The sequence below is a fragment of the Hippocampus guttulatus genome, chromosome 2, assembly GCF_054856545.1.
Source record: "Hippocampus guttulatus isolate MCC_2025c chromosome 2, RoL_Hgut_1.0, whole genome shotgun sequence".
In the NCBI taxonomy this organism is placed as follows: domain Eukaryota; kingdom Metazoa; phylum Chordata; class Actinopteri; order Syngnathiformes; family Syngnathidae; genus Hippocampus; species Hippocampus guttulatus.
Window position 1 is genome coordinate 16,176,175 of NC_141262.1, and position 27,839 is coordinate 16,204,013.

At 43.9% G+C, this 27,839-nt stretch overlaps 1 protein-coding gene across 1 annotated transcript in view; it reads left to right on the forward strand.

Annotated features, from left to right (window-relative positions):
- Positions 1-15,347, forward strand: part of efnb1 (ephrin-B1) — a 66,227-nt gene extending 50,880 nt beyond the window's left edge. Inside the window, exons 3-5 of the mRNA XM_086139159.1 lie at positions 2,928-3,020; positions 8,728-8,844; positions 11,804-15,347. Coding sequence (XP_085995285.1) covers positions 2,928-3,020; positions 8,728-8,844; positions 11,804-12,198 — 605 coding nt within the window. The 3' untranslated portion in view covers positions 12,199-15,347. The remainder of the gene's footprint in view (positions 1-2,927; positions 3,021-8,727; positions 8,845-11,803) is intronic.
- The last annotated feature ends 12,492 nt before the right edge of the window (positions 15,348-27,839 follow it).

Consider the following 27,839-nt stretch of genomic DNA (forward strand, 5'->3'; position numbering starts at 1 on the left):
GAAGCAGCACCGATGTAAATCTGCACGTGTGAATGCAACTGGGTTAAATTTGCTCCAGAGCAAATGCTTGTGAAGAGTTTACGTACGGCGAGAATGCGTTGCTTTCATGCTCTGTCGGACTTCCGTCATGTGTTTGTTTAATAACGACACAAGACTTGGCTGGTAACATCTTTCCTTTTGTAGGAGACTGGATTGTCTTGGAGTTGTTTGTGTAGTTTGTTCCTTTGTTGTGTGTTCACAACCTCCCGCCCCCCATATAATTTATTTTGTGATTTCCTCTCTTGATTTTCTGTTTGGCGCATTACGTGTTTGCTTTTCTGAGTGTCATTGAAGTCATCGTTGATTTACGTTTTCGGGGGCGGTGACTCTCGAGCAGAAGGCACAGAGAAGGAGAAGGACGTGCCTGTCCAGTAGTCGCTTGAGTTGTGTATACGTTTTAAAAAGAACCAACACAACAGCTCATTTGTTTTCTGTCTTTTTGCTCCGCTGCAGAAACTGCCGTGTGAACGCAAGTGGGGCTGCACCGACGCTGTGCCGGTGCTGACATGCTCAGCGGCTTTGTACGTGTGAACGCTCCACACAATTTGCTGCGGTGTAAAATATATCGCAACAAAATACATCGGTGCAGCGCCGGAGCAAATGTGTGCCGTGTGAACACCCCTATAGTCTGTTACAAGAATTGTGACATGCTACAGGTGATACTGAGCTGCCGAGTCTCAGAGGCCCAAAGGCTGCACTATGGCTCAGCCTGCAGTCTACCACATTCTGAAGGGGTCCCTCACGTTTCTCACGTTCTGTTAAGCCTTTCTACGGATGAATCATGGACTCCGGCAGCTTTGGTGAATGTTTGTGGCCAGGGCAGAGTTGCACAAGGCTCAAGTCGAAGTCGGACGATAACTGCTGCTCAGTGTTGTGTTCCAAGTTGTGTTCCACCCTGTTATGTACTGCGTCAACTTTATTGCATGCACCCCATTTAACGACTGTTTTGACAATTTAAACATTTTGCTGGGTTTCCACTAGAGTCACTGCTCGTCACGTTTGTCCATCCTGTCCATTCACGATGACTCAACGCCCATCCCGTTTCGCCCACAGTGGCTTGAAGTGGGACCACCTGAAACATACGGTGGTGATTGCTATGTGACTACTGTGATATCATACCAACACGACACAGTGAATGTAATGCATTCAACAACAGAAAATTAACATGGGGAATTAAAGAAAACCCTAGAGGAAATCCATTTTGGGCTCTAACGTACTTGGCGACTCCAATTGTACGCTAAGCCTTTAAATTATGCTGTTCTAATCCTGTATCTGTATTTTATATTCAATCTGTAGTTTATATTCAGTACAGATCAGTGATTCATACTGCAAGAAATGAATCTGTCCCATATCAATAAACTTGTCTGGTAATTTTCGTGTTGGTGTTAGTGTAGCCTTCTTGGTGTGTGTCTGCTCAATTTCCTGTTCCTCTCTGCCTTCTTTGCAAAGGCCAGGCACAGTCATCCGCTTGTTTTGCCCCATGAACTTTGTCAGGCAACAGTTGGCCGCACAAACGCGACACACACACAAACAATCGATCTAATATGCAAGCTAAGATTTTAATTTTAGTTGTGATTTTCACGAACGTCATAATTTTTTCATATGATTTTTTAAAATGCTGTTGGGTGGGAAATCACTATTTTAAAACCACCTCAGACCATAGGAGAGTGCACTTATTTTTTTATGTGGTTTGCAGCCTTGGAATTGGGATTTTTTCCTCATAAAAACACAGCGCCTGCTTATTATATGGCATGCTTTCAGTATTGTATAACATTACTTAAGTAATTTTAGACCAACAGAAGGGTGCGCAAATTTTTCCTGTCAACATTTTACAAAATCGTGTGCTCAACTGTACCAAACTGCATCGCTGAATTGCCACAAGGCTTCATGCCATCATTATTTGAAACACCCTCTCCTCCTAATGATGCATTCATCTGAATGTTGACGCCTCACAGAGACATGTCAGTAAATACATTTTAAAAGAATGAGTCAATGAAGTGGACAAAAGGGAAGATGAAAACGTCTCGAGAGGTTAAGGCCGAAAAGGAAGAGAAACTATTTCAAGGGAAGGGAGTATGTTTAAACAACAGAGTAAACAGAGATGGAGCTCATTTGGGAAATTCCAACAGGAGAGCTTCCATGCACACCCACACCCACACCCACACACAATGCCTTAGCATTCAGTGTTAAGGTCAGCGCTACACTCCGTCTCCCCAGGTCATTATCATGGGCCCTAAAATAGACAGCCAATTGTGTCACGGTGTGTGAAGTGAGCGTGACATTGAATAAACAGCCCTCGACCCTGAGCCCCTCGCTCATGTCAGAGCAGAACACATACTTGGAAACCAAACGGAGAAGCTGACACTCACAATCTGCACAACTGGACACACATGTCCACAGACAAATATTATTATTGCATTTAGGCCTCTGCGCTACCAGCCGGCCATGGCTTATGTGGCCCTGAACGGGGAAGCTGGCTGGTGTGTCTCACAGCGACAAATAGTCAATTCCTCGCATCACTAGACACACACACACACACACACACACACACACACACACACACACACACACACACACACACACACACACGCACGAGCCTGACAATGACCTCCTCTTCCAACTCCTCATTCAGTCTAATGTTGCTCCATTCATTTAGTGTGTTAATGAGAGATATGGTATAGAGGAGCTGGTACTTGTGTGAGGGTGAGAATGGCTTATCGCTGGAACGGCTAATCAGTGCTTGTCGTAAATATTGATCAGTCCTGTGTATTATTGACATGTTCATTAACCACTGTGTCATCTTCTCTCCCATTTTTCCATCTTCTTCAACTCCCCTGTGCTTTCCTCCCTGTTCTTGCCCTTCTCCTCGTCTCCTTCTCCCCCATCAGCAACCTCCAATGGCACAGTGGAGGGCCTGGAGAACCGTGAGGAAGGCGTTTGCAAGAGCCGAGCCATGAAAGTCATCATGAAAGTCGGACAAGGTAAATGTGTGCGCACCTCCAATGTAGGACAGAATGCAGCGCTGATGCCTAACAGCCATGTTTCACTTTGCTGTGACATTTTCATTTATCGCTATGTGTGTCGAGCGTGACTCCGACAAGGCTTCTCCTATTTCATTATTATTTTTTAAATTATTTTATTCATACGTCAGTGTGCACACACCAGTCCTAAGAGAGAGAGAGAGAGAGAGAGAGAGAGAGAGAAAAATGGATTAAAATATTGATTGAAGACTCAAAATTGTTTATAGGTCTAAATGTGAGTGTGACTGGTTGTTGGCCTATTTCTGTCTTCCGTTTGGCTGGTGACTCGTTCAGGGTGTACCTGAAGACAGCTGGGGTAGGTTTTAGCACACCCGTAACCCTCGTGACGATAAGCAGTACAGTTAATGGATGGATAGAAAATGTAAATTAAATGCAGCATGTCATAGGATGACCTTCATTTTTATGCTACAATTTCTTCACAAGTATTCTGTTGTATGTATTTAAACACATATAACCATCAACGCTCACACTCACACCTAGGGACAATTTAGAGAGTTCCATTAATGGGCAATGCATGTTTTTGGAATGTGGGAGGAAACCAGAATTCCTGGAGAAAACCCACACATGTACAGGGAGAACATGCAAACTCCACATAGGGAGGCTGGAGCCGGAATCGAACCAACGACCTCTGCATTGTGAGGTCGACGTGCTAACCACTCGTCCACTGGGCCGCCCTAGCAATATATCTCTCCACAATTATGTTGTTGCTAATGAAATATCAAAAAATTAATTTGTCAACCATTAATAAGTCACAGTACAAACTTTTTTTGCTTTCATATTTAATCATACATCATTAAAAACCCCTCAGTGTTACAAATAAGGATTTATGATTACTTGAAAGTCACCAACATAACAAATAAATATGAATTTGTGCGATGACTAATTCCAATTACAGAATATTGCACACAGTTGTACAGCAGTTACACAGAAACAGCTAGCTAGCAAAAGTTTTGGCTGGCTTTCTATTGCGTCTAAGTGCGCTGTGAGGTTGTTCCCATGTTCGTAATCATCGCCTGCATGGCGGAAAATAAGCCACATTTATGACTGATGTCACATTCACGAAGGGATGATGAGAAAAGACATGATAGATCTGCTAAATGTCAAGCTAACCGACAATTGACATGGCTAGCACATTTCACACCGCAATTAAGTGCTTGGGTGATTGATGACACTTTTCACAGACGTCTGGCTGTAAACGCCTTAAAGCAGAGAACATACAACTTTGAACAGCCAAAGAGCAGGACAATTATTCAGTGTCTGTATTCTGGAGAGAAAATCATACACGCTAAACTGAAATAGAACTGGAAATGAATTAACTTCTGTTAAGGATCCATGTCAGGCAGGAGGAATGGCCTGTAAGCTTAAAGGTATATTAACGTAGCAAGTAATGTTTATATTTATTTTCACAAAAGAGTCCTGAGTTTTAGACTTTGACTTTTGAGGTCTGCACAATAAATGTATTCCATTACAGCAAAGCTATGTTTTACATTTTTCTTTACAATGAATTCAGCATTGCTTCTGGACAAGCAAAGAAAGTTTGCTGTTACACACAATGTGAATTTCAGAAAAAAAATTACCATTAAAAAAAACAAAACAATTGTTCATTCATTATATTGTCAGAGTTTTATTGTTTAATAAAACCCTTGCTCCAGTTCCCTGGGAAAACTCAAATCTCCAATTTTTGTGAATAAAAGGATTTCTTTCATGTCCGTTTATGCAACTGAACTTGATTTATATGAAGTGTTCTCAAAACTACCGTGTTTGTGTGTAAGTGGTCAGTGGGAGCCAAGTCAAAATACTGGATGTAAATAATTGAGTTTTGTTTGGATATGTTTGGACACAACATTTGCTTTGCACCGTAGTTTACTTACATAGAAGATTTACAATCCTGAATTTGACAGGGTGCCGCACACAGATGTGTAAACACGCAGTGTCTTTATAACATGCACACGGGCACGCTGTTTACCTAAGGGTGAGATCTTCCGGCAACGATGATGATGATAATTTGCCTGAAAAAAATTGGGACTTGCATGTAAAACAAAAAAACAAAAACAAATCATGGCTGTAAAGTTTATATGTGTTAGTGCATGCTTGCAATATTATATATTTAATTCTGGATAGCAGGATGAAAGCAGTATATTCTGGCAGTCAAATGGAAAACAGAATCTAATGAGCTGCTGATGTTAGCAAGGTCGGAGTCGGAGCAAATTCAGCCGATACAGAGAAAAAAAAAAGGCCACAATCATTTAACAAACATGCAGTCGTTGCATTATTCTTCCATGTAGGTCACTTCAAGCATCCTACAGGCTGAGATCTCACCACCAAAAGACAACACAGCTGCGTGAGTGCAGGCAAGCTGAGCCTTTTAAGGCTTTAGCAAATTTGGGAACTTAATGGAAGTCAGAAGCAAACATCTGACTCAAGCGCAGTTCTAGGAAACTTCTTTTGAGGTCATTTGTGTTTACCTCGCTCCAGGCTGTTGCCATCTTCAGTAGAGTAAGCGCTTATTTCACAAAACGACGGTTCAAAGCCGTCTGTCACTCAAAATAGCTTTTTGCTTTTTTTTTTTTTTTTAAATACAGTAGACAACATGCCTAGCCAACCCAGAAACAATATGGCAATGACCTGTGAGTAATTTGTCAATAGTGAATAAGTCCTCAAATTGTATGACTTAAAAAAATGGTTTCATTGCATTTACCGTAACAAACAAACAAATCTGTGAAAGGGTGCGTTAGTTAAAGATTAAATTCACTGGGCACCACTTTCTTCCTTTTGGTGGGGAAAAGCAAGCGACGATCAATATTTGTAATGTTACACATTTCGAAAGGTATATTTGAAAATCCAACATTAGTTCATTTCATTCATTGAATGTAAAGAAAAAACGTGAAAAATAAAAATGGGACACTCCCTATTGAATCATTTCTGTAATGTTTAATTGTCAAATATATAAGGCGAGTTAGACAGACAGCTCCGCCCCACCGCTTCAATGAAGTTAGTTGCCCTGCAGCCAAATCCTGCTGTGTGGTCTGACGCGCTCATTAAACACCGAGATAATGCACTTTCAGTCTGGGTCGTCTTCACAGGAGATGTCAGACTGGAAAGTCTAACCCACTTCCTCAGCCGCGCATCTCGACGCTGTGACGTTGAACATTCCACATTAGTTATGCACATCAAAGCAATTGCACAATTTGTGAGATGTCATTTGTCTTTCTCTGCATTAAAGAAAATAAATGCAGTCGACCTATTGTTGCTTTATGTCCAAATCATGATTGAGCAGCAGCATTAATGTGTGTGAGGCAGCACACACAAGTATTTCATGCCACAATTAATGAGGAGGGTTATTCTTTCTTTTTTTTTCTTTTTTTCCTCATGCTGTTTGCAAAATAACATTGGACTATGGTGTCGAAGACAGCCAGACTTAAGGAGTAAATTTTTTTCTTCTTGTGCAATGGCATCTTGAGAAAAAAAAAACTTGGACTCCACACAACAGGGCTTTTTGACAGATATTTTTTTTAAAAGTGGTTATGGGTCAGCGTGAAGGTATATTATTTTCTTAACATCCCTTAATTTAAAAAAAAGCGGAAAATGTATAAAGAAGTCATTTTCATCTAATTACAAAGCGTTCCGTTTAGCACAAAATCCGACTTAATTCTCGTAAGATCGGGCTCCACCAAATCATACGAGCAGTTATCTCAGAACACGTTTGATTTGGGCCAGGGTTTGAACCACGCTTCTATTTTTAAAGAAAGCAAACTGAAATAGGGAGGAAGAAGAAGCAGATGGACGAGGGGTGGGGCAGTCATCTGCCTCCACCGGTTTGTGGATAATTTATGAGCTTGATGTCATCTGTATTTTGAATTTGGTTATAAAATTGACTCAAAGTCAAACTCCCCAAATTGTGGACCGTGCTTGGCTTTGACCCCAGATGTCATTGTGTTTAATCCACATCCCCTCTGTCTCTACAGCCCAATGCCAACACTTCCTGTAGCCAAATCTCCCATATGTCCACTCCTCCTCCTCCTGCACTTTGCTCTACGGGTTGCGGTTTGCTGACCCATCGCCGTGTGCAATATGTGCATTGTTTTATCGTGGGCCATGTGACGGTGAATCATCCCCGATGAAATGATTCACGCTCTCAAGTCCTTTTACCTTGAAACGCCTTTGAGTTGCATCTGTTATGTCGTTTCGAAGAGGATCTGTCCAAATTCTGCCCCTCCATTGTTGACTACTCTTTTGTCTGCCGCCATCATGCCGCCCGCCACACTCGTTGGAAATATGTTGACTCACCTCCTTGCACGCAACCTGCTTCCTCCCTCCTTCCTAGCCCCTGCAGCTTTATCATTGTCTGCCGCAACAACTCTGCGTTCCCCACCCCGCTGTCTCCCTCCTTCTGGCTGCTTGGCACTTCTGAGGTTGTTGCTGTCTTAATAGCTAAGGGAAATGTCAGCGGTACACATGGAAAAATGGGTCAGAACATGCACCAAAGCAAGGCTGCACACGCTCATTGGCTAACGAAAAAGTATTGGGGCAAGTGAATCAGATCAGTGTGTCCCCTCATGTCGACCATGATTTCCGCCTTGGTGCCACTGTCTTATCTCATCAATTATTGACACTCCTCCGCGGCTCACGGCACTGCTCACCAGAACCGCCATCGCGGTGCAGCGGTGGCCCGAGCATTCGGAAGACAAATGTGTTAAGAGTGTTTGCAAACAAAATGTAGGCAGCTGCGAGCCAGTGTTCGGATTTTTCCTCCTTTCTTGCTTCCCACATTCATTATAGGTCATGCCGAGGCTGGGTGCAGAAGATAGACACACACGCGCCATTGCTGCACACATGCAAAACTTGCCTGGAGGGAGTTGCCTGCTCCCAAACACGAGTCCTCACACGTAACCCCTGAGCAGGCCCGAAGCGCATGCAGGCAAACGGCCCGATATTGTAGCGCGCCACCCGTGCGACCGGCCCCGCTCGGAGTTTAGAAGCGTCTGCCGCCCGTGCTTTCGTAAAAGCCGCGCGGCCGACCCACCGCCGCTCACCGCACAAAGACTTCAAAGTGCCCGTGTTGAAATCACGACAGACAGACTGATAAACTATCTGTTTCCCTGACGTTCCCCTCGGAGCGACCCCTCCCCTTGCTCGTCTCCTGTTCCTCTTCCTTGCCCTGCTCCTCCTCAAAAGTGTGCCTCTTTTCAGGCAGAGTTAAAGCCGCCGCAATAAATAAGACATATTACGGCCTTTTAACGTGATGAATAATGTAAAGCAATAAAAAGTTAATATATAACTACTTCACCCTCATTCTGCCATGCCTAAGTGTATTGTAAGTAGAGTCTAGTTTTGTGCTTTTGTGTGTTCAACCGTGTGTGTGTCTCGTGAATGTCTCAGCGTTGGGAATGTCTGCTGATGTAGATGTGAGCTCATTTTTTTTTACGACAGGACAGGGGATTCTGCTGTTAACTCGTCCTTCCGCTTTTTGTTCTTTCATCGTGACTTCGAAGACGCTCTCAGCCCGTGCAAAGATAACCTTGTCTGTGTACATGAAAGAAATAACAAAACAGCACACCAATGATTCTTTTCTGTAGCAGAGTGTCATTGTAATGCCGCATATGTGCACTGCCAAAGGCTGACTTTTTTTTCTCCCCCCGCCCCGCAGTTCCGAATGCAGTCAACCCTGCAGTGCCAGAGGATCCGCAAGATAACGCCATACCGGAGTCCAGTCCAAATCCTCCAGACAAGGATCGGTTGGGACCTGAGATGCCTGGAAACCCTGGTAAACACTCATTATTTTTCTTTAGATAATGCTCCAATGCAAATATTTGATGATAATAAATGTTTTTAAAGAATACCCTCTTTGTTCAATGAAGAAAACATATGTTAAAAAAAAAAAAAGATCGCAGCCGACAGGGTACCTCTAACACATTTGTAGCGAAGCTTAGTTGTCAGTGCGAGCATCCCAGATATTTGGTTGTGTGTTGCAGCTGTGTCAAGCTAACTGCACTTCAGCACACTAAGGGCCTAATTTTCTACGATGACAAATTGCGGGCGCTAAATTGTGCGCTCTGTTGGTGAGCGTATCGCATGTGATCTACGACTACTACGCTTGAACTAAGATCCCATATGAGAAGCAGATGCTAAATTTGCAAGATCACTTTCAAACAGATTGTGCAAAAAGTACTGAGGACCACCATAATGAAGAGGGTTTTGCGCTTGAGGTTGAGCTGACGACAATTTTCACCATTGAAAATGTTGCAGAGCACCGCAAATTCAAAATGAAATTTGAAGTCATGGAATAGGAAGTGATAGTGGGAAAAGCCAGATAACATTTTACTGAGTTACTGGAAGAAGAAAAAAAAATCCAACAACTGCATGTTTCCTTTGAATTCGATTGCCCTGAATGTCCCACAATTGGACAAACAAGTATGTGCCCATTCTGTAGGGCTCTGTGATTTTGGAAAAATATGTGATACGGGTGTTGAATACTGCGATATTGAGAGATTGAGTCATTTTACGTAAGTCATTACCTAAGAAATTACTTCTTTTTTTTCTATCCAATGAAACATTTTTTTTCCATGCAGCAAAATATGCAGTTTTACCCTCAAGGTTGCATCTGATTTGTCAAAATCAGATAAAGGCACATATGAAATGGATTGCACGTCTTTGCAATCCGCATATTGCACAGGCCATTACCTCGATGGCAATATCTTTTTCCGATATATTGCGCAGCCCTCCCATCCTGTGTAACACTGAGCAGCTACACGAGGAAAACCGCTCTTTTTGGTTATATTTGTCACACTCAAAGTGTTAAGCCCCAATATATATTTAATTCTCTCTTGCTTTTTTTTGTGTTTTTATTTAAAAGGAACATTTTTCTCATGCACCTCCTGGTATATTTGTTTTATCTTCATGACAGGGGTCATGTTTTGTATTATTCAACTACCGGTATTCATTTTAACGAATGTTAAATTGATATTAACATTTGACTTCAGTTTGTATCTTCCAGTATATCTTCGTGGTCGGCCGAGCTCGATAAATGGACCTTTAATTTATTTTAAAATGTATTTGCGGCCCTTTGGGATTTGTCATTTTTGCTGAATGGATGCGATTTCCCCATAATGTTTTTGTGGGCATTTCAAAAATGTTTACACATGTGGAAAAGTTCTGCCTGCCGCCTCTCATTCTCCCTCTGCCATGCTGGCACTGCTTTGCTCCTGCCTTTTAGAAACGCTGTATAAAGACACAAAATCACATCTAATTAATAAATATTGTACTACCGATGTGTAAAATGACTTGAGCAATTTAGCAGTGGTTGGCAGATACAATCCTAGTGCCCGGTTAGTAGACCAGCTTCTATATTTGTTTGCACTTGTTTTTGCACATACAAACTTTTAGTAGGTGTGTGTGTGTGTGTATATGTGTGTGTATATATATATATATATATATAATTGTCTTTCTGGCCCGATGCGATAATCCACCCCTTATTCAATAATTGCTTACTTGCCATTAGCTGCTCTATAAAAAGATTTCCTCGCATCCCTTTTCTATATACTCTGGCTTTTACCTGTCTTCCTCTGTTAGATCAGTGATTATGTCAAGTGAACAGGTGAAAGGTGGAATGAAGGAAGTGTCACCGCGGCTCGAGGGGCTGTTATTTCTGGAATGAAATTTCTGACAGTCTCGATCCAACATTGCTGTGTGCAGAACGTATGAAATTCCCCCCGCGCCTCTCTGATTGCACCGATAAGGCGAGGGAACGGCAGCTTTCAGTCGTGTCATTTAGTTGTCATTAGCTTGAAGGCGCAGCGTTCGGCCCCTCCGCCACTGGTTAAGTGTGCAGTGGTCAGTGGAGTGTGCAGACATAGTCATTAGGTAGGATGGCAATCTGCACGGTTATCTCGGGAGAGGCTCCTCGACATGTTGCCGGAATGGAGGCTCGTGGACAGTAAGGAGCTGGTGCTGCTGGTAATGGGGTGGGGATGGGGGCAGCAGCTGCACGCATGCATGGAAAAGAGATTTGCTTCTCAGATTTCAGTCACCGGAGGAGCCAATCATTCGTTTTCATGTCCAGTAACAACCCCCACCAACGACCCGGTTGCCTTCCCATTTGAGCTCCCCCCCAACACCTCTTTGAAAATAAATACAGGATACAGATCGGATGTTTCGATATTCCCTTGTCAATTTGTCAAATTGTTGCTGACCACTGACAGATGTATGTAAATCCAAATTCTTTGGCTTTTATTCAAAAAGTGCTTGTTCGCAGTAGCAACGATCATTGTTTTGGTTGGCTCGTTAGCATGCAGGGTTACACAAAAACTTTACCTTTTGGCGAATGTCTCTTTTCGCACTTTTCACGATTCATCAGATTGTCCGTCCCCTCAACTTTGCAAAAAGCAATTACTGGAGTCTTCTTCGATTTTCTCCCAAAATAATTTTAATTGACTAAAAAAAAAATTTGACAATATAAAGCTCTGTTGTCACAGATTGGTCATGACACTAAAATATCTAACCCAATATATACCTCTTGAAGTATTAAAAACCGAAGAATCTTATAAAATCCGAATTTTAATATAGTCACAATTATGGCCGGTGTAAGCCAAAATGCAGGGCCGTTTTTTTTTTTCTTCTTTTGTGCCAGTCCAGGTCTGCCAGTAACAGTTTTGTTTTGTTTGTTTTGGGGGTGGGGGTGAAAGTTTTTTCCCCGGTCACCCCTCTTTCTTTCCTTCTCTCCTCAGACACCATGAACCAGGACCAGTCCGGTTCCTCCGCAAACTCGGACGGCATCCTGGGCTCCAAAGTGGCCGTGTTCTCGGCCATCGGAGCGGGATGTGTCATCTTCCTGTTGCTCATCCTGCTCCTGGTCATTCTGCTCATCAAGATGCGCAAACGGTCCAGGAAAAACACACACTCGCAGCCCCGCCCCTCCGCACTGTCACTCAGCACGTTGTCCAATCCCAAGATGCCCGGGGGCACTGCTGGCACGGAGCCCAGTGACATCATCATTCCGCTGCGGACAGAGAACAACTACTGCCCTCACTATGAGAAAGTGAGCGGCGACTACGGGCACCCGGTCTACATCGTTCAGGAGATGCCCCCTCAGAGCCCCGCCAACATCTACTACAAAGTCTGACCCGAAGCAGCAGCAGCAGCCCAAAGGAGATTTTAATTTCTGTTCTTGGAAGAGCACCGCTTACTTTTTTGGTGACTTGATCGATACTTCAAGCCCGTGTTATTTCTACCACCTGCTGCACAAATCTGGAGAGATGCGCACTGACCCGTATCCGGTGATCCGACTGACAAGGGAGAGACTTCTTCTGTGGGTTGTTATTCTTTGGCTTGTTTGGAAATCCCCACCCTTCCTTCGTCCTCCCTTCACCGCCCACCTGGTACGTCTCCCCGCTGTGCTCCGTTGAGGAGTGACCGGGAGGGGGGTGGCTCGAGCGAATCAAAAGATGGAACTTTCTGGTTTGCCGTCCCCTTTAATGGGCCGGATGAAACCCTAACTGGCTCCCTGACGCTACAACACATAAACCTTGCACACTAGCCAGGAACAGGCAGTTTGTGTTGCGTGTGTGCCCGTGCGTGTCTGCGCGTGCACCTGTCTGTCAGAGGGGGGCTCCATGCCGGGCCGGGAAACTCTCCAGATAGCTCAGGTATCGGACACAGTGTGTGACATATTGTGTTCCTGTCCCTTCGTACCTCGGATATTTGCCTTACTATTTTTGATGGAGGACTTCCCCGATTCAGTTCACAAAGCAGTTGTATTTTGTTAGACTTTTCCTACGAGTGCACAATGTATAGAGTTGAATAGATGATCATGATTATTACTCATCGCACCATTCATGTCATCCACTCCAATAGACACCTGAACTGTTGGCATCAAGGTGTGTGTCTTCTTTTCCCCGTAATAATCCCCTAATATGATCTTCGCCATTACTCGGGTATTTATGACCTACCCGTGTGTATTTTAGGCTTTGTCCCGAATGTGTATGTGTGCGCATGTGTGTGTGTGTGTGTGTGTGTGTGTGTGTGTGTGTGTGTGTGTGTTTGGGCAAGTCTAGACCTTGCACCTTGAAGGACCTATTGGAAGCGTAAAAAAAAACAAGACACCAAATTCCTCCAGCATTCCACTTGGATCTGCTTGAAGATATTAATTCTGAGGAGCATGGAGGATTTTTTTTTCTTTTTTAGGCAACAGACATGTTGCAATGTGTTTGCTCTAGTTTGTGGTGCAACAGTGCAAGTAAGCAGTTTGGGGCTAGAAGGAGGTTGGCCTACATAGTTAGGTTATCCTATATAAGTTGAATGGCTAACCACAGATGGGATCCGCTGTCGTCCGCTGCCAATTGGCTGCCTTCTGTAGATGAGTCAGTGGAGTTCACGCTAAAATGTGCCGTTTCCATGCCCACGTTCACCGGCCGGGGAGGAGAAAATGTCCTCGTGAGTTAGTTGGCTTTAATGTGCGAGGAGGACGGAAAGCTAAAGTGGTTTTCTTTCGCCAAGCTCACACCGGTTCTGGTGTGAATTGGGGTAGGGGTTGTACATAAAATTCCACGATGAAAGCGTCGAGACTGCGAGGATACCGCAGCTCACTTATCACCGGGAGCCCGCGTTTGTGCGCAACGCAGCTGGAGCGCACATGTCGCCGTGAGAGCTAATTGCTTAGATTTGCAGATTGCGGGCGTGAGTTTGTGAACGCTTTTGTAGTTTGTAGCGGGACCTGTTTTGGGACAGGAAATAGGTGCTTCGCGCCGCCAAAGTTAAGGAGCGGTGTCACGTAATGATGTGTGAGGGGAGAGAACAGCCATTCCTCAGCATGCAAGCTGACACGCACGTGCGCACACAGACACATTGAGACCGTCGGGTCCAGGTGATCTCCAGGTCAGACTGCCGCTCGGTGTTTACTCACCGGCAGAGGCACCTATCATCTGCAGCCACATCCACGGACGTTAGCTGCTGAGTTAAAAGGCAGCCCCGCTCGAGGAGCTCGGGAAAGACTCTAGCGTGTCGTTAACCTCGGAGTTAACAACCTAAACAGCTGGCCGGGCTTTTGTGGTCCTGCGTTTTAACTCAGCATGCAGGCCTCGGTGTTCCTCTGCGAAAAACATCCACATCAAATATTTTGCTTTTGGATCAGCGTGCCCTCACCTTCACCAGCCAAGGGAGTCATTACCACATCACCGCAGACCATATTTCATTTTCATCCATACTTGTGACCACTTAATGTTATTCAAATTGGGGCGGAAGCATTCAAAGAGAAATGTAAATATATGCCTGGAGCCCAATGCAAAGAAATAATTTCACCTGAGCACTGCTTAAAAAGTAAAAGAAAAACACAAATTAGAATTTTTGTAATGGAGGGTATTTGTAAATAGCTGTCTTTCTAAATTGTGTTTTGTATGACTCCTTCTGGTCTCGGTTTGCAAGATGTCTCCTTTCGTTTCTTTTCCAAACATATTGTCGCAACGGGGCTGCCTTCTTTTGCAGTGTCCAGTGTTGTCTTTGTTACCACAAGTGTTGCAAAAACTGCGGTTCAGCGTTTTTGACGTGGCCGTTCAACGTGCTTCTTGTTGTCTGTGACACTGAGCGTCTTTGAAAAAAGGAGAGTTCATTCCAAGCACGGGTGACAACATCCTCCCTGTGTCGCAAAGAAGCACTTAACCCCGCAAATGAATCCTTTTATCAAATCCACTGTTTAGGAGCTACCTACACTTCCGCCTCCGATATAAAGTCCAACAAAACAATGAAAGATGAAACTCGTCTCAGTTTTAATAAGTGCACACACCGGCGTGCGCGTGCTGGTGCGAAGAGGCAGGCGAGGAGAAGAAAAAGAAAAGGGGCCGCGTATGACAGTGCGACCGCTCCCCAATAAATCATCCGCTTTCCACCGCTCATTATCTCCCACTGTCCTTTGTTTTACTTTTTTCTTTGCCGCCACCTCCCTCAGCCCCTGTCATCCTTCGGAATTGAGCACGTGGATGTTGCTCGCTCTGAGCGTCACTGTAGGGTGATTTCTGCTATTGTTCAAAGCCACAGTATTACTTTTCAATGTGCATGTATAAGCAAAAGCTGTTAAAATTGTTTCCTTATGTTTGAATCATTACTGTCACATTTTACTATTTGATTTCAGTTTTGATTTTGCCGCCTCCTTTTTTTTTTTTTTTTTTTTTCGCCGCTTCTCAGCATAACCTATCGGCACCAGCTACAATGGAACGACAACGTTCCACCACTTTGGAAAATATTGCATATCGAGAAATAAATTTTTCCCATGGAACTTGGCCTTTCTTTGTTCTGTCTTTGTTTTTTCCAGCAAGCTTCAAAAACACAAGATTCTTTTCTCACCACTTTATAGTGGAGGCAGGAACTAACCCGCCCACTCTCGCAGTGCTTCCCGCTCGACCGGCACCCCCCCCCCCCCCCCCCCCCCCCAGCTCACCCTGGGGGTCAGCAAGACACAGATGGGTTTGTTCTGATACATTAGTCAGATTGAAATCACAAACCAGTTTCATAAATTCATATGCGGCGGGCGTGGTCACGCTTTTTAGAAGAGTAACTAATATCCGTATCAAGCCGCTCTGCCGTGTTGTCCTCCCAAATTACATTTCTTCATACATGATTACATCTGATTGGCTGCACTTTGCCTTTCCATTGAGTTTGTCTGGAATTACAGTTTGTTTATCTGGCTGAAGAGCAAATTCTCCGTCCTTGGTGAAATCAGAGATGGCGTGAAACATTATTAAAGCGATGGGGCATTTTCTCTGACAAACACATTAGTGTCGGTGGCTATATTACTTTTGGGGGGCTTTGATGATGTAGACGTGAGTGCAGATCAAGAAATTGATGGCCGCAGAGCAAAAGCGGACAGGAAGAAGAGGGATGACGTGCCTATGGCTCCAGTGCCCGCCAACAAACACACACACACACACATACACGCGCGCGCACACACACACAAACACACTGTTGCTTTCATGGTGCCCCAGGCCAGGTTCGTCTGCTTTCCTGGCTCAGTCCTGAGACGCCCCGATAGATCCACATTACTGTGTGTTGATTAACACCCCCCCCCCCCCCCACCCCGGCCCCCACTGAGCTACTGTGAGTTGCACTGTGCGTGCTTGTGTGTGTGTGTGTGTGTACATATAAGCATGCGTTTGCCTCAGGCTTCCTCTGTTGCTCTCATCATCACATAAATTAGGAATTTTTACTGCAAAAGAAAACACTTTTTTTCCTTCATTTTGAAGAAGCAGAACACATGAGGTCATTTTTTGATTAACTTTCTCCACATTTACTTTTCTGGTATGCTTAAACTGTACTAGAATTTGACTCTCTTAATATTTAAATAGCATTTTATCATAGAAGTACATTAACGGTTAGCAAAGTTTCACAGTTTTAAGCTATTCCATATGAGAAAAAAACATGTACATATTTAATAACATGTTTTTTACAACCTTGTGGGTTCTACCTTGATGTGAGCATATGCGATTCCCCAAGCAATTTTTTGTCTCTGTCATGTAACATGAGGTTCACGCATCTTTATAGATGGATCAAGTCACCTGGGAGAGCAACAGCTGCCAGCAGTTTGAAGTGGCTTGGGAACAATTTCATGTTATTTTCTCCCATCCACGTCTTTGAATACAAACTGTAATAGACACTTATTTTGCACTTGTAATGTGGTGTGATAAAAACAATGAAGCGCTTTATACTGCATTTCAAAGCAAATGTGCACATTTTATTGTAGAATGATAGACTCGTATGGGTGTTGTGAATATGAATTAAATGGGATGACATCATTTTTTGAAAAGTAATATACAGTATGTAGTTAAGAGTAAAAAAAAACAAATATATACAGTATATACAGTATACCTGTATATATATATATATATATGTGAGGATGAATATTTAAGAATTGTGAAGGCAGCATTTAATCAAAACATTTTACTTTTCCAAATTTGATGGAACATCAAAAACTGTACTTCAACTGCTTTTTCAAGCTTCTAGTAGCATTTAATTATGTATTTGCTTTGTACATACTGTATTTTTATTTTAGCTGCCGTTGTTATGCAATGAGTGGAAAGTGAAAAGAAAGACTCACTGGATGAGACATCAGCTGTCAAGTTTTTGGTACATATTCACAGGGTTGGGAGGCTTATTTTTCAAATGTATTCCGTTACAGTTACCGGTACTTGTTACCTGTTTTAAAAAAATGTAGTTAGTAATACAATCCAAGTAGCGTAATGTAGTAGTAACGTTATATCCAATAATCTGAATATTTTTAATTACTTTTGGATTCCTCCAAAGCCAAATATGCTAACAAAGCCAAAATAACAATAAACACATATATTTGGATACAGTGGACACCCCAATTTGCGGGGTATTGAGAAAGGGCTAACTTGCAAACAGTGAAAATCCATAGATGGATGGATGGATTTTTTTTTTCTTATGGTGCTTTTGAATATGAAATCAGTGGGTCTTAAGGTGAAACTTATTTTGGTGCAGCGGGCTAACAGCTTAGCTCCATCAAGGCAGGACTCTCACAGCTCAAACTTTTCTTTGGAAATGTTATTTGAGATCAGTTGGTTAAACAGGGAATAGCGTTCAGCACTTCTTCCTTTCCTTTGCCACCTTCTCCAAAGTTTGAAACATACAACTGTCTAAAGTTTTCAAAGTGAAGATTTGGGGCAAAACAAATAGAACAACAATTTTGAAGTCGTGATAGCTTTTCTGAGGTCAGTGGTTCAGATCTCGGCCGCGGCCTTTTTGTGTGCCGTTTGCGTGTTCTACCTGTGCTTATGCGAGTTTTCGCCTTTGCACTCCGGCTTCCTTCGACATTCCAAACAAGTGCATATTAGGTGAAGACTAAATTGTGCCATAGTTTGGATTGTGAGTGTGAATTCAGTCTTGTCAATATGTGCCCCCCAATTGGGTGTACTCCACCTTTTGGCCAAAGTCAGCCAGGAATTCACACAGGATAAGTGCTATTGAAAAAGGAAGGGAAACAAAGGAATCTAGTCCGACTCCTGATTGATTAATTAGCTGATGAAGAAGTGTGTAAGAATCCTTTTTTGTCTTCATCAGTGCCTCAGGGGCAAGTTATTTTCTCAACTTGTGATGTGCTGCCAATGGTGCCTGTAGGGAAGCCACATATGGAAAATAAAGTTGTCAGTTGAGAGCGTAACACGATAGCAAACCAGAGGAGGCAAAGAATTTAATAACTGCTCGAAATCCTTTTGACGGTGTTTATTGGCTCAATCTTTGAGTTTCAACTTATGTTTTACTTTGTCCTGATGTTATTTTACACCGTCGGCTTCCTGCGCAAAACCGACTTCACACGCTCATACTTCCCCTTCCCCGCTTACCGCTGGCCGGTTCAAAGTGGTCAACTCCTCTGCTGTGGCCGCACAGCCGGAGGGAGAGGCCATCGACAGGTCTTAAGCCATTTGGTGAGCTTTCATATGGATCGTGCAGGAGACCCGTAACTTACAGCGGAATCAATGTGACATGCCATGGGAATTGTTCTTTGCCATGTAATGCACATATCAATATTTAATGAATTAATGCATCCCTTACTGTTCGTAAATAATGCACGCATGCTAATGCCTTTCATCAAATATCAAGCAGATTTTAGGTCTGTTCTTCAGTGTCATGGGAAAGGGGAGATGACACCCTGGAGAAGCCATCAAAAGAGAGTTGATTACCGGTCGTCAAAAGGCTAACCTTCTTGCCCAACGCACAAAAGTCATTGTGTGGATGCTGAAAATGTGTTTTGCGCATTAATCTATTCATTTTCACCATTCTACTTTGTTCACATTTACAGTACTCATCAATTTCAACTTTAAAATAATCACCTCAATCTCTCAGGTTCAGAAATAAATCAAATAATATTTTGAATCTCAGAGATGCGGGTTCTGACAAATTGCGATAATCAAAAATATTTATTTTACAGAAAAGTGTATTGACAAAATACAAACAGAAATTGCTGGACAAAATGAGCCAGGAAAAACAATACATAAACTAAAATCAGTAGCAAAAGGCAAGGTAGAAGTTAGCGAAACCGAGAGACCTTTGCAACTGCTTCCGAGTCGTGGGCGTCGGCCACTCTACCACTGCCGGAGTCTCGCTCGGATCTGCTTTGAGCTCTCTCAGAGTCAGAGTGGAATTCTCCCTTGTCCACCTTGACATATAAACGATTTTCGAGGAGACGTTGCAGAACCTTCCCAACATGTTGGCGATGTTCCTGAATGTTTCTTCCAATCTATTCCAGTCTATGTCCGTTGGAAGCATGGTTAGCAACTTGAAACATTCCAGTTGGTCACATGATTTACCTGAATTCTGTCCATTGTTGTCCGTTTCCGGAAAACCCAAATGAGTGGACTTAATTCGCGAGGTTCTCGTCGGGCCGGTGGACACTAAATGACCCTGAAGACCGCAGTAGAAGCACACACCGGTTTGGGAGCGTCATCTCTCCTCCAGGTTTAGATGAACTCCGCCCAGCTGCATGGGTTCGTCAAGGGATTTAATGGGTTCCACACCTGGTTGAAAATGGAGATTGGGGGTCTCAGTCACCACACGAGACTAGATACGACTCGGCACGTTCCCCAAATTCCCAAATGTTCACAATAAATATCCCAGATAATATGGAGGGATAGAGATAACAGGATAAAGTCTGCCTTCCGCCCAATGTCAATTGAGATAGGTTCCAGCAAGTATAAGCAATGTTGAAAATGGACGGGTGGATGGATGGATATACCGAGAGATAACGCACTACTTCAAGCTATTCCGAATTCAAACCTTGCATCAAGTCTACATTTCAACAATGTAATTAAATCCACAGCATTTCAGCATCAAGACACACTTTGTACAGAGACAGCATAACGACGGCCAAAATGCAAATCGTCTTATCTGACAGTGGTGTCAAATCCAGGCGCAGAAAGGAAACCTACCACGTTTTGTACTTCGAATCAAGAGATTGTTCACCTGCCCGTTGAGTAGAAGCATCTAACCATCCATTTTCTAATCCTCTTACCGTCACGGTAAACCTATCCCCGCTGTTTTCGGTCAGTAGACGGGGGACACCCTGAACTGGTTGCCAGCCAATCGCACACATAGTAAAACAACTGTTCGAGCTCACAATTACACCTAAAGACATTTTAGAGGTTTCAGTTAAGCTACCATGGATGTTTTTGGAATGTGGGAGGAAACCGGAATACCCACACAGGCACGGGGAGAACATGCAAACTCCACACCGGAGCCCTGAATCCCATGACCTCTGCACTGTGAGGCGTACGTGCTAACCAGATTTCCTACCTCATGAATATGATCCGTGTCCTAGAGGATGATAATCAATTATTAATAAAAACATATGATTGAAAGCAATTTGAGCGAATTTGTTATTTCAGGGATGTATTTAGAACTGACGGTCCCTCGCATTAATCAGTCCCCCAAAATAGGTCTTAGTTTCTAAAAGGTTGGTGACCCCTGCTCTGGTTTTTGTTTTGTGATTCAAACTCATGTAAAATCAAGGGAACTACATTTGAAAATGGTAATCTTGGATTATAACATTAAAAACATGTGCTTTTTAGGTTTTATGACATGCACGCGCGCACACACACACACACACATTCATAAATGTCAGCCGTCAGTTGATGTCACTGTTATGACCGCAACGTGACGAATTGGGGCTATAATGCACGGGCTCTGTTCTCAGAGCCATCAATCATACATAGAGTGACAGAACTTTGAGAGACCTCCACACCCAACCACACACTCACACACACACGTACACTCACAAAGTTGCATTACAGGTGCGGATACCACGGATGGAAGTGGGAATGCGCTCAACCCCTTTCAAAAGGACCAGCTTGCTCTCAGGCCTCCTCCGTCTCACATCTCATTTCCATCCACGTCCCCCCCGGTCCACATATCTTTCACCCTGCACCACCTCCAACATCACCACCTCTCTCCTCCTCCCTCTCCTACTCGCAATTAGGCCCTGCCTGGAATCATAGACATTATCTCCGCTGGCCATTTACGACTCCAAAATGCATTTGCAGAATTTTCCAATTACAGTACTCTGCCTTGAAGCTTTGCTTCCTTGTGACTTTCTCATTTCCCCCTTTCACTCAAACTGCTCTTCATGTTTGACACCAGCAAAGAGTCACCTTGCCAATACAGTTATACTTAAAGGTGTGGGAATTTTCCGTTTGCGCATTGTTGTTGGGAAGCTGATAAATAGCAGCTAGGTGAACGGTATCAGGTCCATATTTATGATGAAAATGTTGAGGGGTTTTTTTTTTGTACAATTGCTGTATCCTCCAGTCGACAAACTTAGGAAGACTTGGTCAACTTTAGCAGAATGTAGTTGTGTGATATTTTTTTTAATTTTTCAAAAAAAAAAGCCTTGTGAATAACACAGCCAAGAAAAAGAATTCATGATTCACTGTAAAAAGGAAGAAGCAAAATATTATTCAAGCAGCTGCTGGCAGCAACGCATGAAACATTTGTTTCATGGCAGGGTATCTGTATTTATTTATTTATTGCTGTATGGTGTCTTCAGCCCAGTGATCCAATCTTCTTCTATCCCCTTCATAGAGATCTTGGGACCAACATAGTGAAGTTGCACGAGTCACCCCGCGGAACATAAATAGGCCACAGCTTTTTCTCTACAGTTGCAACGTTCATCACGACGTTATATTTTCCCTGCAATCTAAAACTAATGAGCTTTGCATTAATACTAGAAGGTTGACACCGTGTGTTTGGATTATAGAGAATTGTGCTCCGGGGTGGCCCAAGAGCTGAATGGGTTATTGTATCAATTCCTGGAAATCCAAGCCAACACACAAACATCGCTGACCACCCATCTGCAAAATAACTGACCTAAATACTGGCTAACATCTGCGGAGGCAGAAGTGGCGGATGCGAAGGGACAGTGAATTTGTGAATGTAAGCGTGCATGCTTGGCTGTTTGGCGGTGACGGCAACAGAATAATAACATATTGTGGATGCTAAAAGAGCTTTGAAATGTTTGAGGCTTTCCGTCGAGTTGAACAACAAAAGAAGTTGGAGCTGAGAAGCGCAGTCAGAGGCACCGGTAAGGACACTTGTCAGGTTGCATTAGACGACGCCTCAGTTGGGTGACTGAACTAAACACGGGACCCCAGGGCTGCCCTAGTTTAAAGGGTGCACTAGAAGATTGGCTGTGTGTGTGTTATTTGCCCAGAGAACAGCAGAGCCATTTGTCCGTTGGGAATCCAATTTTTTGCACATTTTTGCAACAGTCAAAATAGCTTGGGGGGTGGGGGGTGTTGTTGCCAAGGCGACTACATTTCCCACATGCAAGATGCTGACATCGGGCGAACTTGGGGCTGGGTGGGTCAGGGTGCTCGGGTGGGTTAAGTGAATATTCATGAAGGGCAGGGACTCATTTCAGTCCAATGATCACACTCACTTACATGCACGCACGCACAACACACACACACACACACACACACACACACACACACACACACACACACACACACACAAACTCAAAAGGAGCACACAAGCAGTACAAGGACTTTCTCCATTCCAGCAGGCACATATTCATCTCACGCCTCACTGCATTCATTCATATCAAAAGTGTGCGCTCCTAACATACAACAGCTGAACACACATGCAAAGACACACACACACGCACATGCACACCATCTAACTTAACTTCCCTCGTAACAATTACGTCTGATAATCATGTGAATAACAACATGGTGACAGTTGTTTCTGCATGCATGAGCTCAATTAGTGCCTCTCTTGTTTCGTTATGAAATAAAATTGTCTCCGGGCTAAATCTGCCATATGCAAAAGAAGCAATGGCAAGAAGCGGTTCCACTTTGAGCAGATGCCTCCGAGATGCACTGACAGCTGGACAGTGTTCATGCCGACATTGTAATACACTCTAATTATTAAGCAGAGCCATGATAGGAATTTTCCTCCTTTGCATTATACTGGTACCGTGAATTGGTTGGAAAGTGGGTGGAGCGGACTGTGTGATGAGAAGATGAAGTTGAGGGCAGCCAGTCAGTCTGGACGTTTGGCACAGAGACAGCAGATTCCATTTCCATGCCAATCTGCCTTGTCTCTCGCGAAATCGGACTTGACCTTCACAGGCTGACGACTCTGGAGGCCTGGGCCTGAGCTTTTTACCTCAAACCTGATATGTTGCAGCAGCAGCACACAAGCATGCACAATGGGAAAAACATTTGTGCATTCTGCAAGATAGAATGCATGTGCACTCAAAAAAGTCCCTCATAATTTCGTGTAAAGGAGTGATACAAAGGATTGAAGAGACCAGATTGTCTTTAGAGAGCCAACCCTCGGCGCAGATGGCTCTGTTTTTCATCTTGGCTCTCACGAGATCTCATTTTCCGAGCTCTGTTCCGCAATTTCACTTTTTTTCACCATTTGAGTTTGTTTCTATAAAACACCAGCGCAATCCAGTTTTACAAAACAAATAACAACCAAAAGTAATGACTCTCCAAGGCTGTTTTTTTGCTCTTATTCCCTCAGTTTATTTCAAAGCTCCCCCCTGCCCATCTTTACGTAGGACAGAGCTTCAGACACTCAAGATTTGGGTATACCCAGCCCCCCCGACCCGACAATTCCACCCTCAGTGTGCGTGAAGGTAGCCTGAAATAGACCTTTACAAGTCTTCAAATGAAAGTGACTCTGGGCCCTCTGGTTAATTGACCACCTTTAATGAGTGTCAAACTGTGCCGGCCATTAGATCGGGGGTTGCTCGGGGTCACCTCTGAGGTGAGTCAAAAAAAAAAGAAAAGAAGAAAGCAAAGATGAAAAAAATGAAGGCTGTAAAAATAGCCTCAAATAATTTGTGTTGTCATGAGCTCTGCCATGCTGTATATTTGTGCTTGCGTGCCTGCAGTGTGACGGATGCTGTGGCGAGATTTGTTCATGTGCGCTGCCTCGGGGCAGCACCTGTCCCGCTAAGTATCCCTGACACAACGGTCGGGGGTATTCTTTCATATCTACCACATCCAGATTTGCCCTACTTCATCATCCCACTGGCTTCATTAGTTTTTCCTCCTCTGCAGCAGCTGGCCGCTTCTCGACAAAATAAATCTAATAAACAAGTCAGGGGAAATAGAAAAAGCTCCAGTAGTTTGCAGGACCCTGCTGGGCCTTCTGTCATTTTCCATCTCCCCCTCAGTCCCCTGATTTTAAAACCAGAGGCGGTAAATGACCGGCATCATTGAGTCTGTCATCGCTGATGAGATTTTTACTTTCTGATGATCGCGGCTCGCTCCTGAGAGGTGCGCATTTACGGCCTCATTTCGAAAGCATATTGCAAACAAGCACAATGTCCTTGTCCCTGGATTTGGTGTTCCGTACAAAAGCTCCTCAAGGGTACGTGCACATTCGCTCATACGTATGCCGGCACGTGCGCGCACCTAAAGCCGCTGTGTTATTGGATTGAAATGGAGCCCACCATTCATTTCCTTGGAGTATTGATTTAATCAACAGCGTATCATGTTGGGGCCCGTATCATTTGATGAAACACATACTGAAGGCGGCCAAAAGAAGCGATCCATCACCATTTGGTCGGACAGGCCTATGTAGTCTAAACACGGAACCATTACGCATGGTTTAACATGGACACTTTGACCTCTGGGATGTGACAAGGTCAATGATATCATTAGACAGGAGTCAGTCTGTGCGCTGGAGTGAGACTAATTGCTATCAGACCTCAATCACAGCTAATAACTTCTTCGATTTGCTTCAATACTCATACGATCCAACTTTGACGATCCAGGCAGATTTGTTGTCACTTCCGAGGCAACACTTGGGAAGCCGGCATGCATTTTGGTGCTCTACGGTAGCTTGGCGGATCCCTTTATCCTAAGGCCCTGTTATGCTATTCAAAGGTGGCTAAGCTTACAAAATAGCTCCAGGGTGATTTCCCACACACAGATAAAGCCCACACTTGAAAATCACTTTCAAAGCAGGCGCTCCTCTCGAGATGCTTTGAAGCCCAGAAGATGAGCTCGGGAAAAAAAAAAAAAAGCGGCACATGGGATCCAGACATCTCTTGGGTTGGACAGAAATATTAAGACTTAGTTATCCCTCTTTGGCTCCTGATTCCGAGCTTCCATCTCTAAACTCAGTCAAGTGACACCAACCTTGGTTCAACCTAGAGGCGCCACACACACACACACACACACACACACACACGCGCGCACACACACACACATACACACACACACATTCAGCCATTGGCCATCACGGCTTTGTCAGCGACCTCACTGGACCATGAACACAGACAGAGCGCTTCGGAATGTCAGCAGGGTCAGTATTGACTTGGGGCTCAAATGGACGTAGATGAACGCATGCAAGCATACTCACGCACGCACACACACAAGAGCAGAGGAAACTTGATCCGATGACACGAGAGCCGCCCCAGTGTGCAGCTAACCGCCTTATCTCGCTCTGGCCGCGCTCGTCTTTCCTCTCGACATTCTTTTAGGTATTTGGCCGAGACCTTTTCTTTTTCTGTGCCCTTTTCAAAGCCCTGCTTTATAAAGGGAGTCTTCCAACCGGCGTCCTCGTTGCCCCTTTCAACTTCTTTCCCCCGGTGTATCGCTTTCTCTCTGCACCAACTTGCTTCCCTGCCATCGCATCCTTCTCCCCTCCCCCCCACGCTTTAATTTCCTCCCACTATCCCATCCCAGGACTGAAGAGAATTGCCACCTGCGTTGTTCCCAAGCGGATTTTGTGCGTGTCCAAAAAAGGCCCCTCTGCTCCACCGCAGCGTGAGGTTCGGCTAATGAGAACCACGATTGGTTCTTTTGGAATGGAGCGAGAACATCTTAGTTTGAAGAGACAGGTGGAGTGTTCCTGGATCCAGGGGTGGGCAGATCGCCATCAGCTTGCATCTGCGGTGGCTTGCCCAGCAGCCTCAAAATGTGCCGCAGTAATCTGTCATGGGATAACTGTGACTATAAGTAATCACACTTCAGAAAGCAATTGCACCCTGCTACCTACACATATGCTCTTTGCTGAAATGATCTGTGGATTTTTTTTTTCTTTCTATGTTCTCCTATGTGAATACAATCAGCACAATACCTACGCAGCTTTTGGAGAGCTTTTGAACTAATCAGCTCTGACAGGTGGAACAAAACCATTTAATACAGGGCTGATTTCACATCTGAGCAGCCCGTCATTTACATAAGCCTTGACAGTCTGCTCACTGAGCTGCAACAGGCATGTGGTGCGCCCAGAGAGACCGGAAGGCTGTTCCAAATATTCTACCCCTGACCTCATCAAGGAGAAGGCTTTGCATGCTCCAGTACATGCAAAGGCTCATTAGGGTACACGTGTGCGTGTCTCAGGACATGCTCACCCTGCTTACATCAAACGCATACTGTATAAGCAGTGCTGTGTAAAGGTCTTGAGACGGTTCATTTCTTGTGGTCCTTGATAAGGCAATGAATCATAGAACGTGCCTCCCTACAAGGTAACAGAAACGCATGCGTAGCCCCCCATGATGAGAAAGACCGTAATAATAATGGACATGTTCGAAGTTCAACAAATATCATCTTACGCTTATCTTGGGAAAGATATCTTGCAACAATTGTAAGTTTCCAAAGATGAATTATTGATGTTGTCTTTTTGTTGCTTTTGCCATGTTGCTCTGAGCAGCCTGGCCGGAAAGACGTGTACCGCTTGTGTTGCAATTTCCCATTGCAATATTTTCCATTTCTGAACTGTGGTCGTCATCATCACATTGCACTGATATCTCACGTGATTGACAGTTTTCATCTTGTGTGCCTTTGGGACGTTCCAATTTTGAGGTTCGACTCTATAACGTCCCTCCAAAAGTACCATAACAGTGAGGCAATGACATACAACCATTTGGAATGTCCCAAAGTAGAAAAAACAGATGCAGTTGATGACAAAAACATTGTGAGAGCTGTCAAGGAGGTCCAAAAACTATGAGCTGGTGAGTTGACGCGTAAAATCTGGCAAGTGCCATTGAGAACTACATTTTGCCATGCCTACTGGCAGACTGCCTATCACGGCACTATTCAATCTTATATTTGTTCATTTCCTAACCCTGCAAAACTAAATAAATCTTATCAAAAAGTTGCTGAAAATCGAGCTTTTATTTCATACCGTCTGCAAGCCAATCAAAAAAGAAGCCATACGTAGAGCATCATTTCTAACTCATCACATACATCCTCAAACAAGTCTGCGGACATTAGTTCCCATTAATTGATGACGAATATGGCTTTGATTGTAATTGTTGAGTATAAAATAGGATTATTGCATGAAACAGTCCCAGAGACATGATGTTGTGAAAATCATCAGTGATCGGTGAGATTGGTGTCCATGATGTTCTCCGAGCAAGCTTTGGCCAATGTTTGGTGCAATCAAGCCGGATCTTGAAATTCACTGACTCAATGCTATCAACGTGACTCGTTTCCCCTTAAAAGGGCGACGATTAAGGCTTAATTTAATTTAAGGTTAAAAATTAGTTAAAGAGACTGTATTTCAGGTGCATCCATGCATCCATTATCTGAGCCGCTTATCCTCAGGAGGGTCGCGGGCGGGCTGGAGCCCATTCCAGCTGTCTTCGGGCAACGGGTGGAATACATCCTGAACTGGTTGCCAGCCAATCATTTCTCGTGCACTCGCCTGTTATTAATTTCATTCGCGAAGCACAATGACATTTCTCTTTGCATGCCTGCATATTTGATCCGGTTCTCTGTGCGGTGGGCAACACAAAAT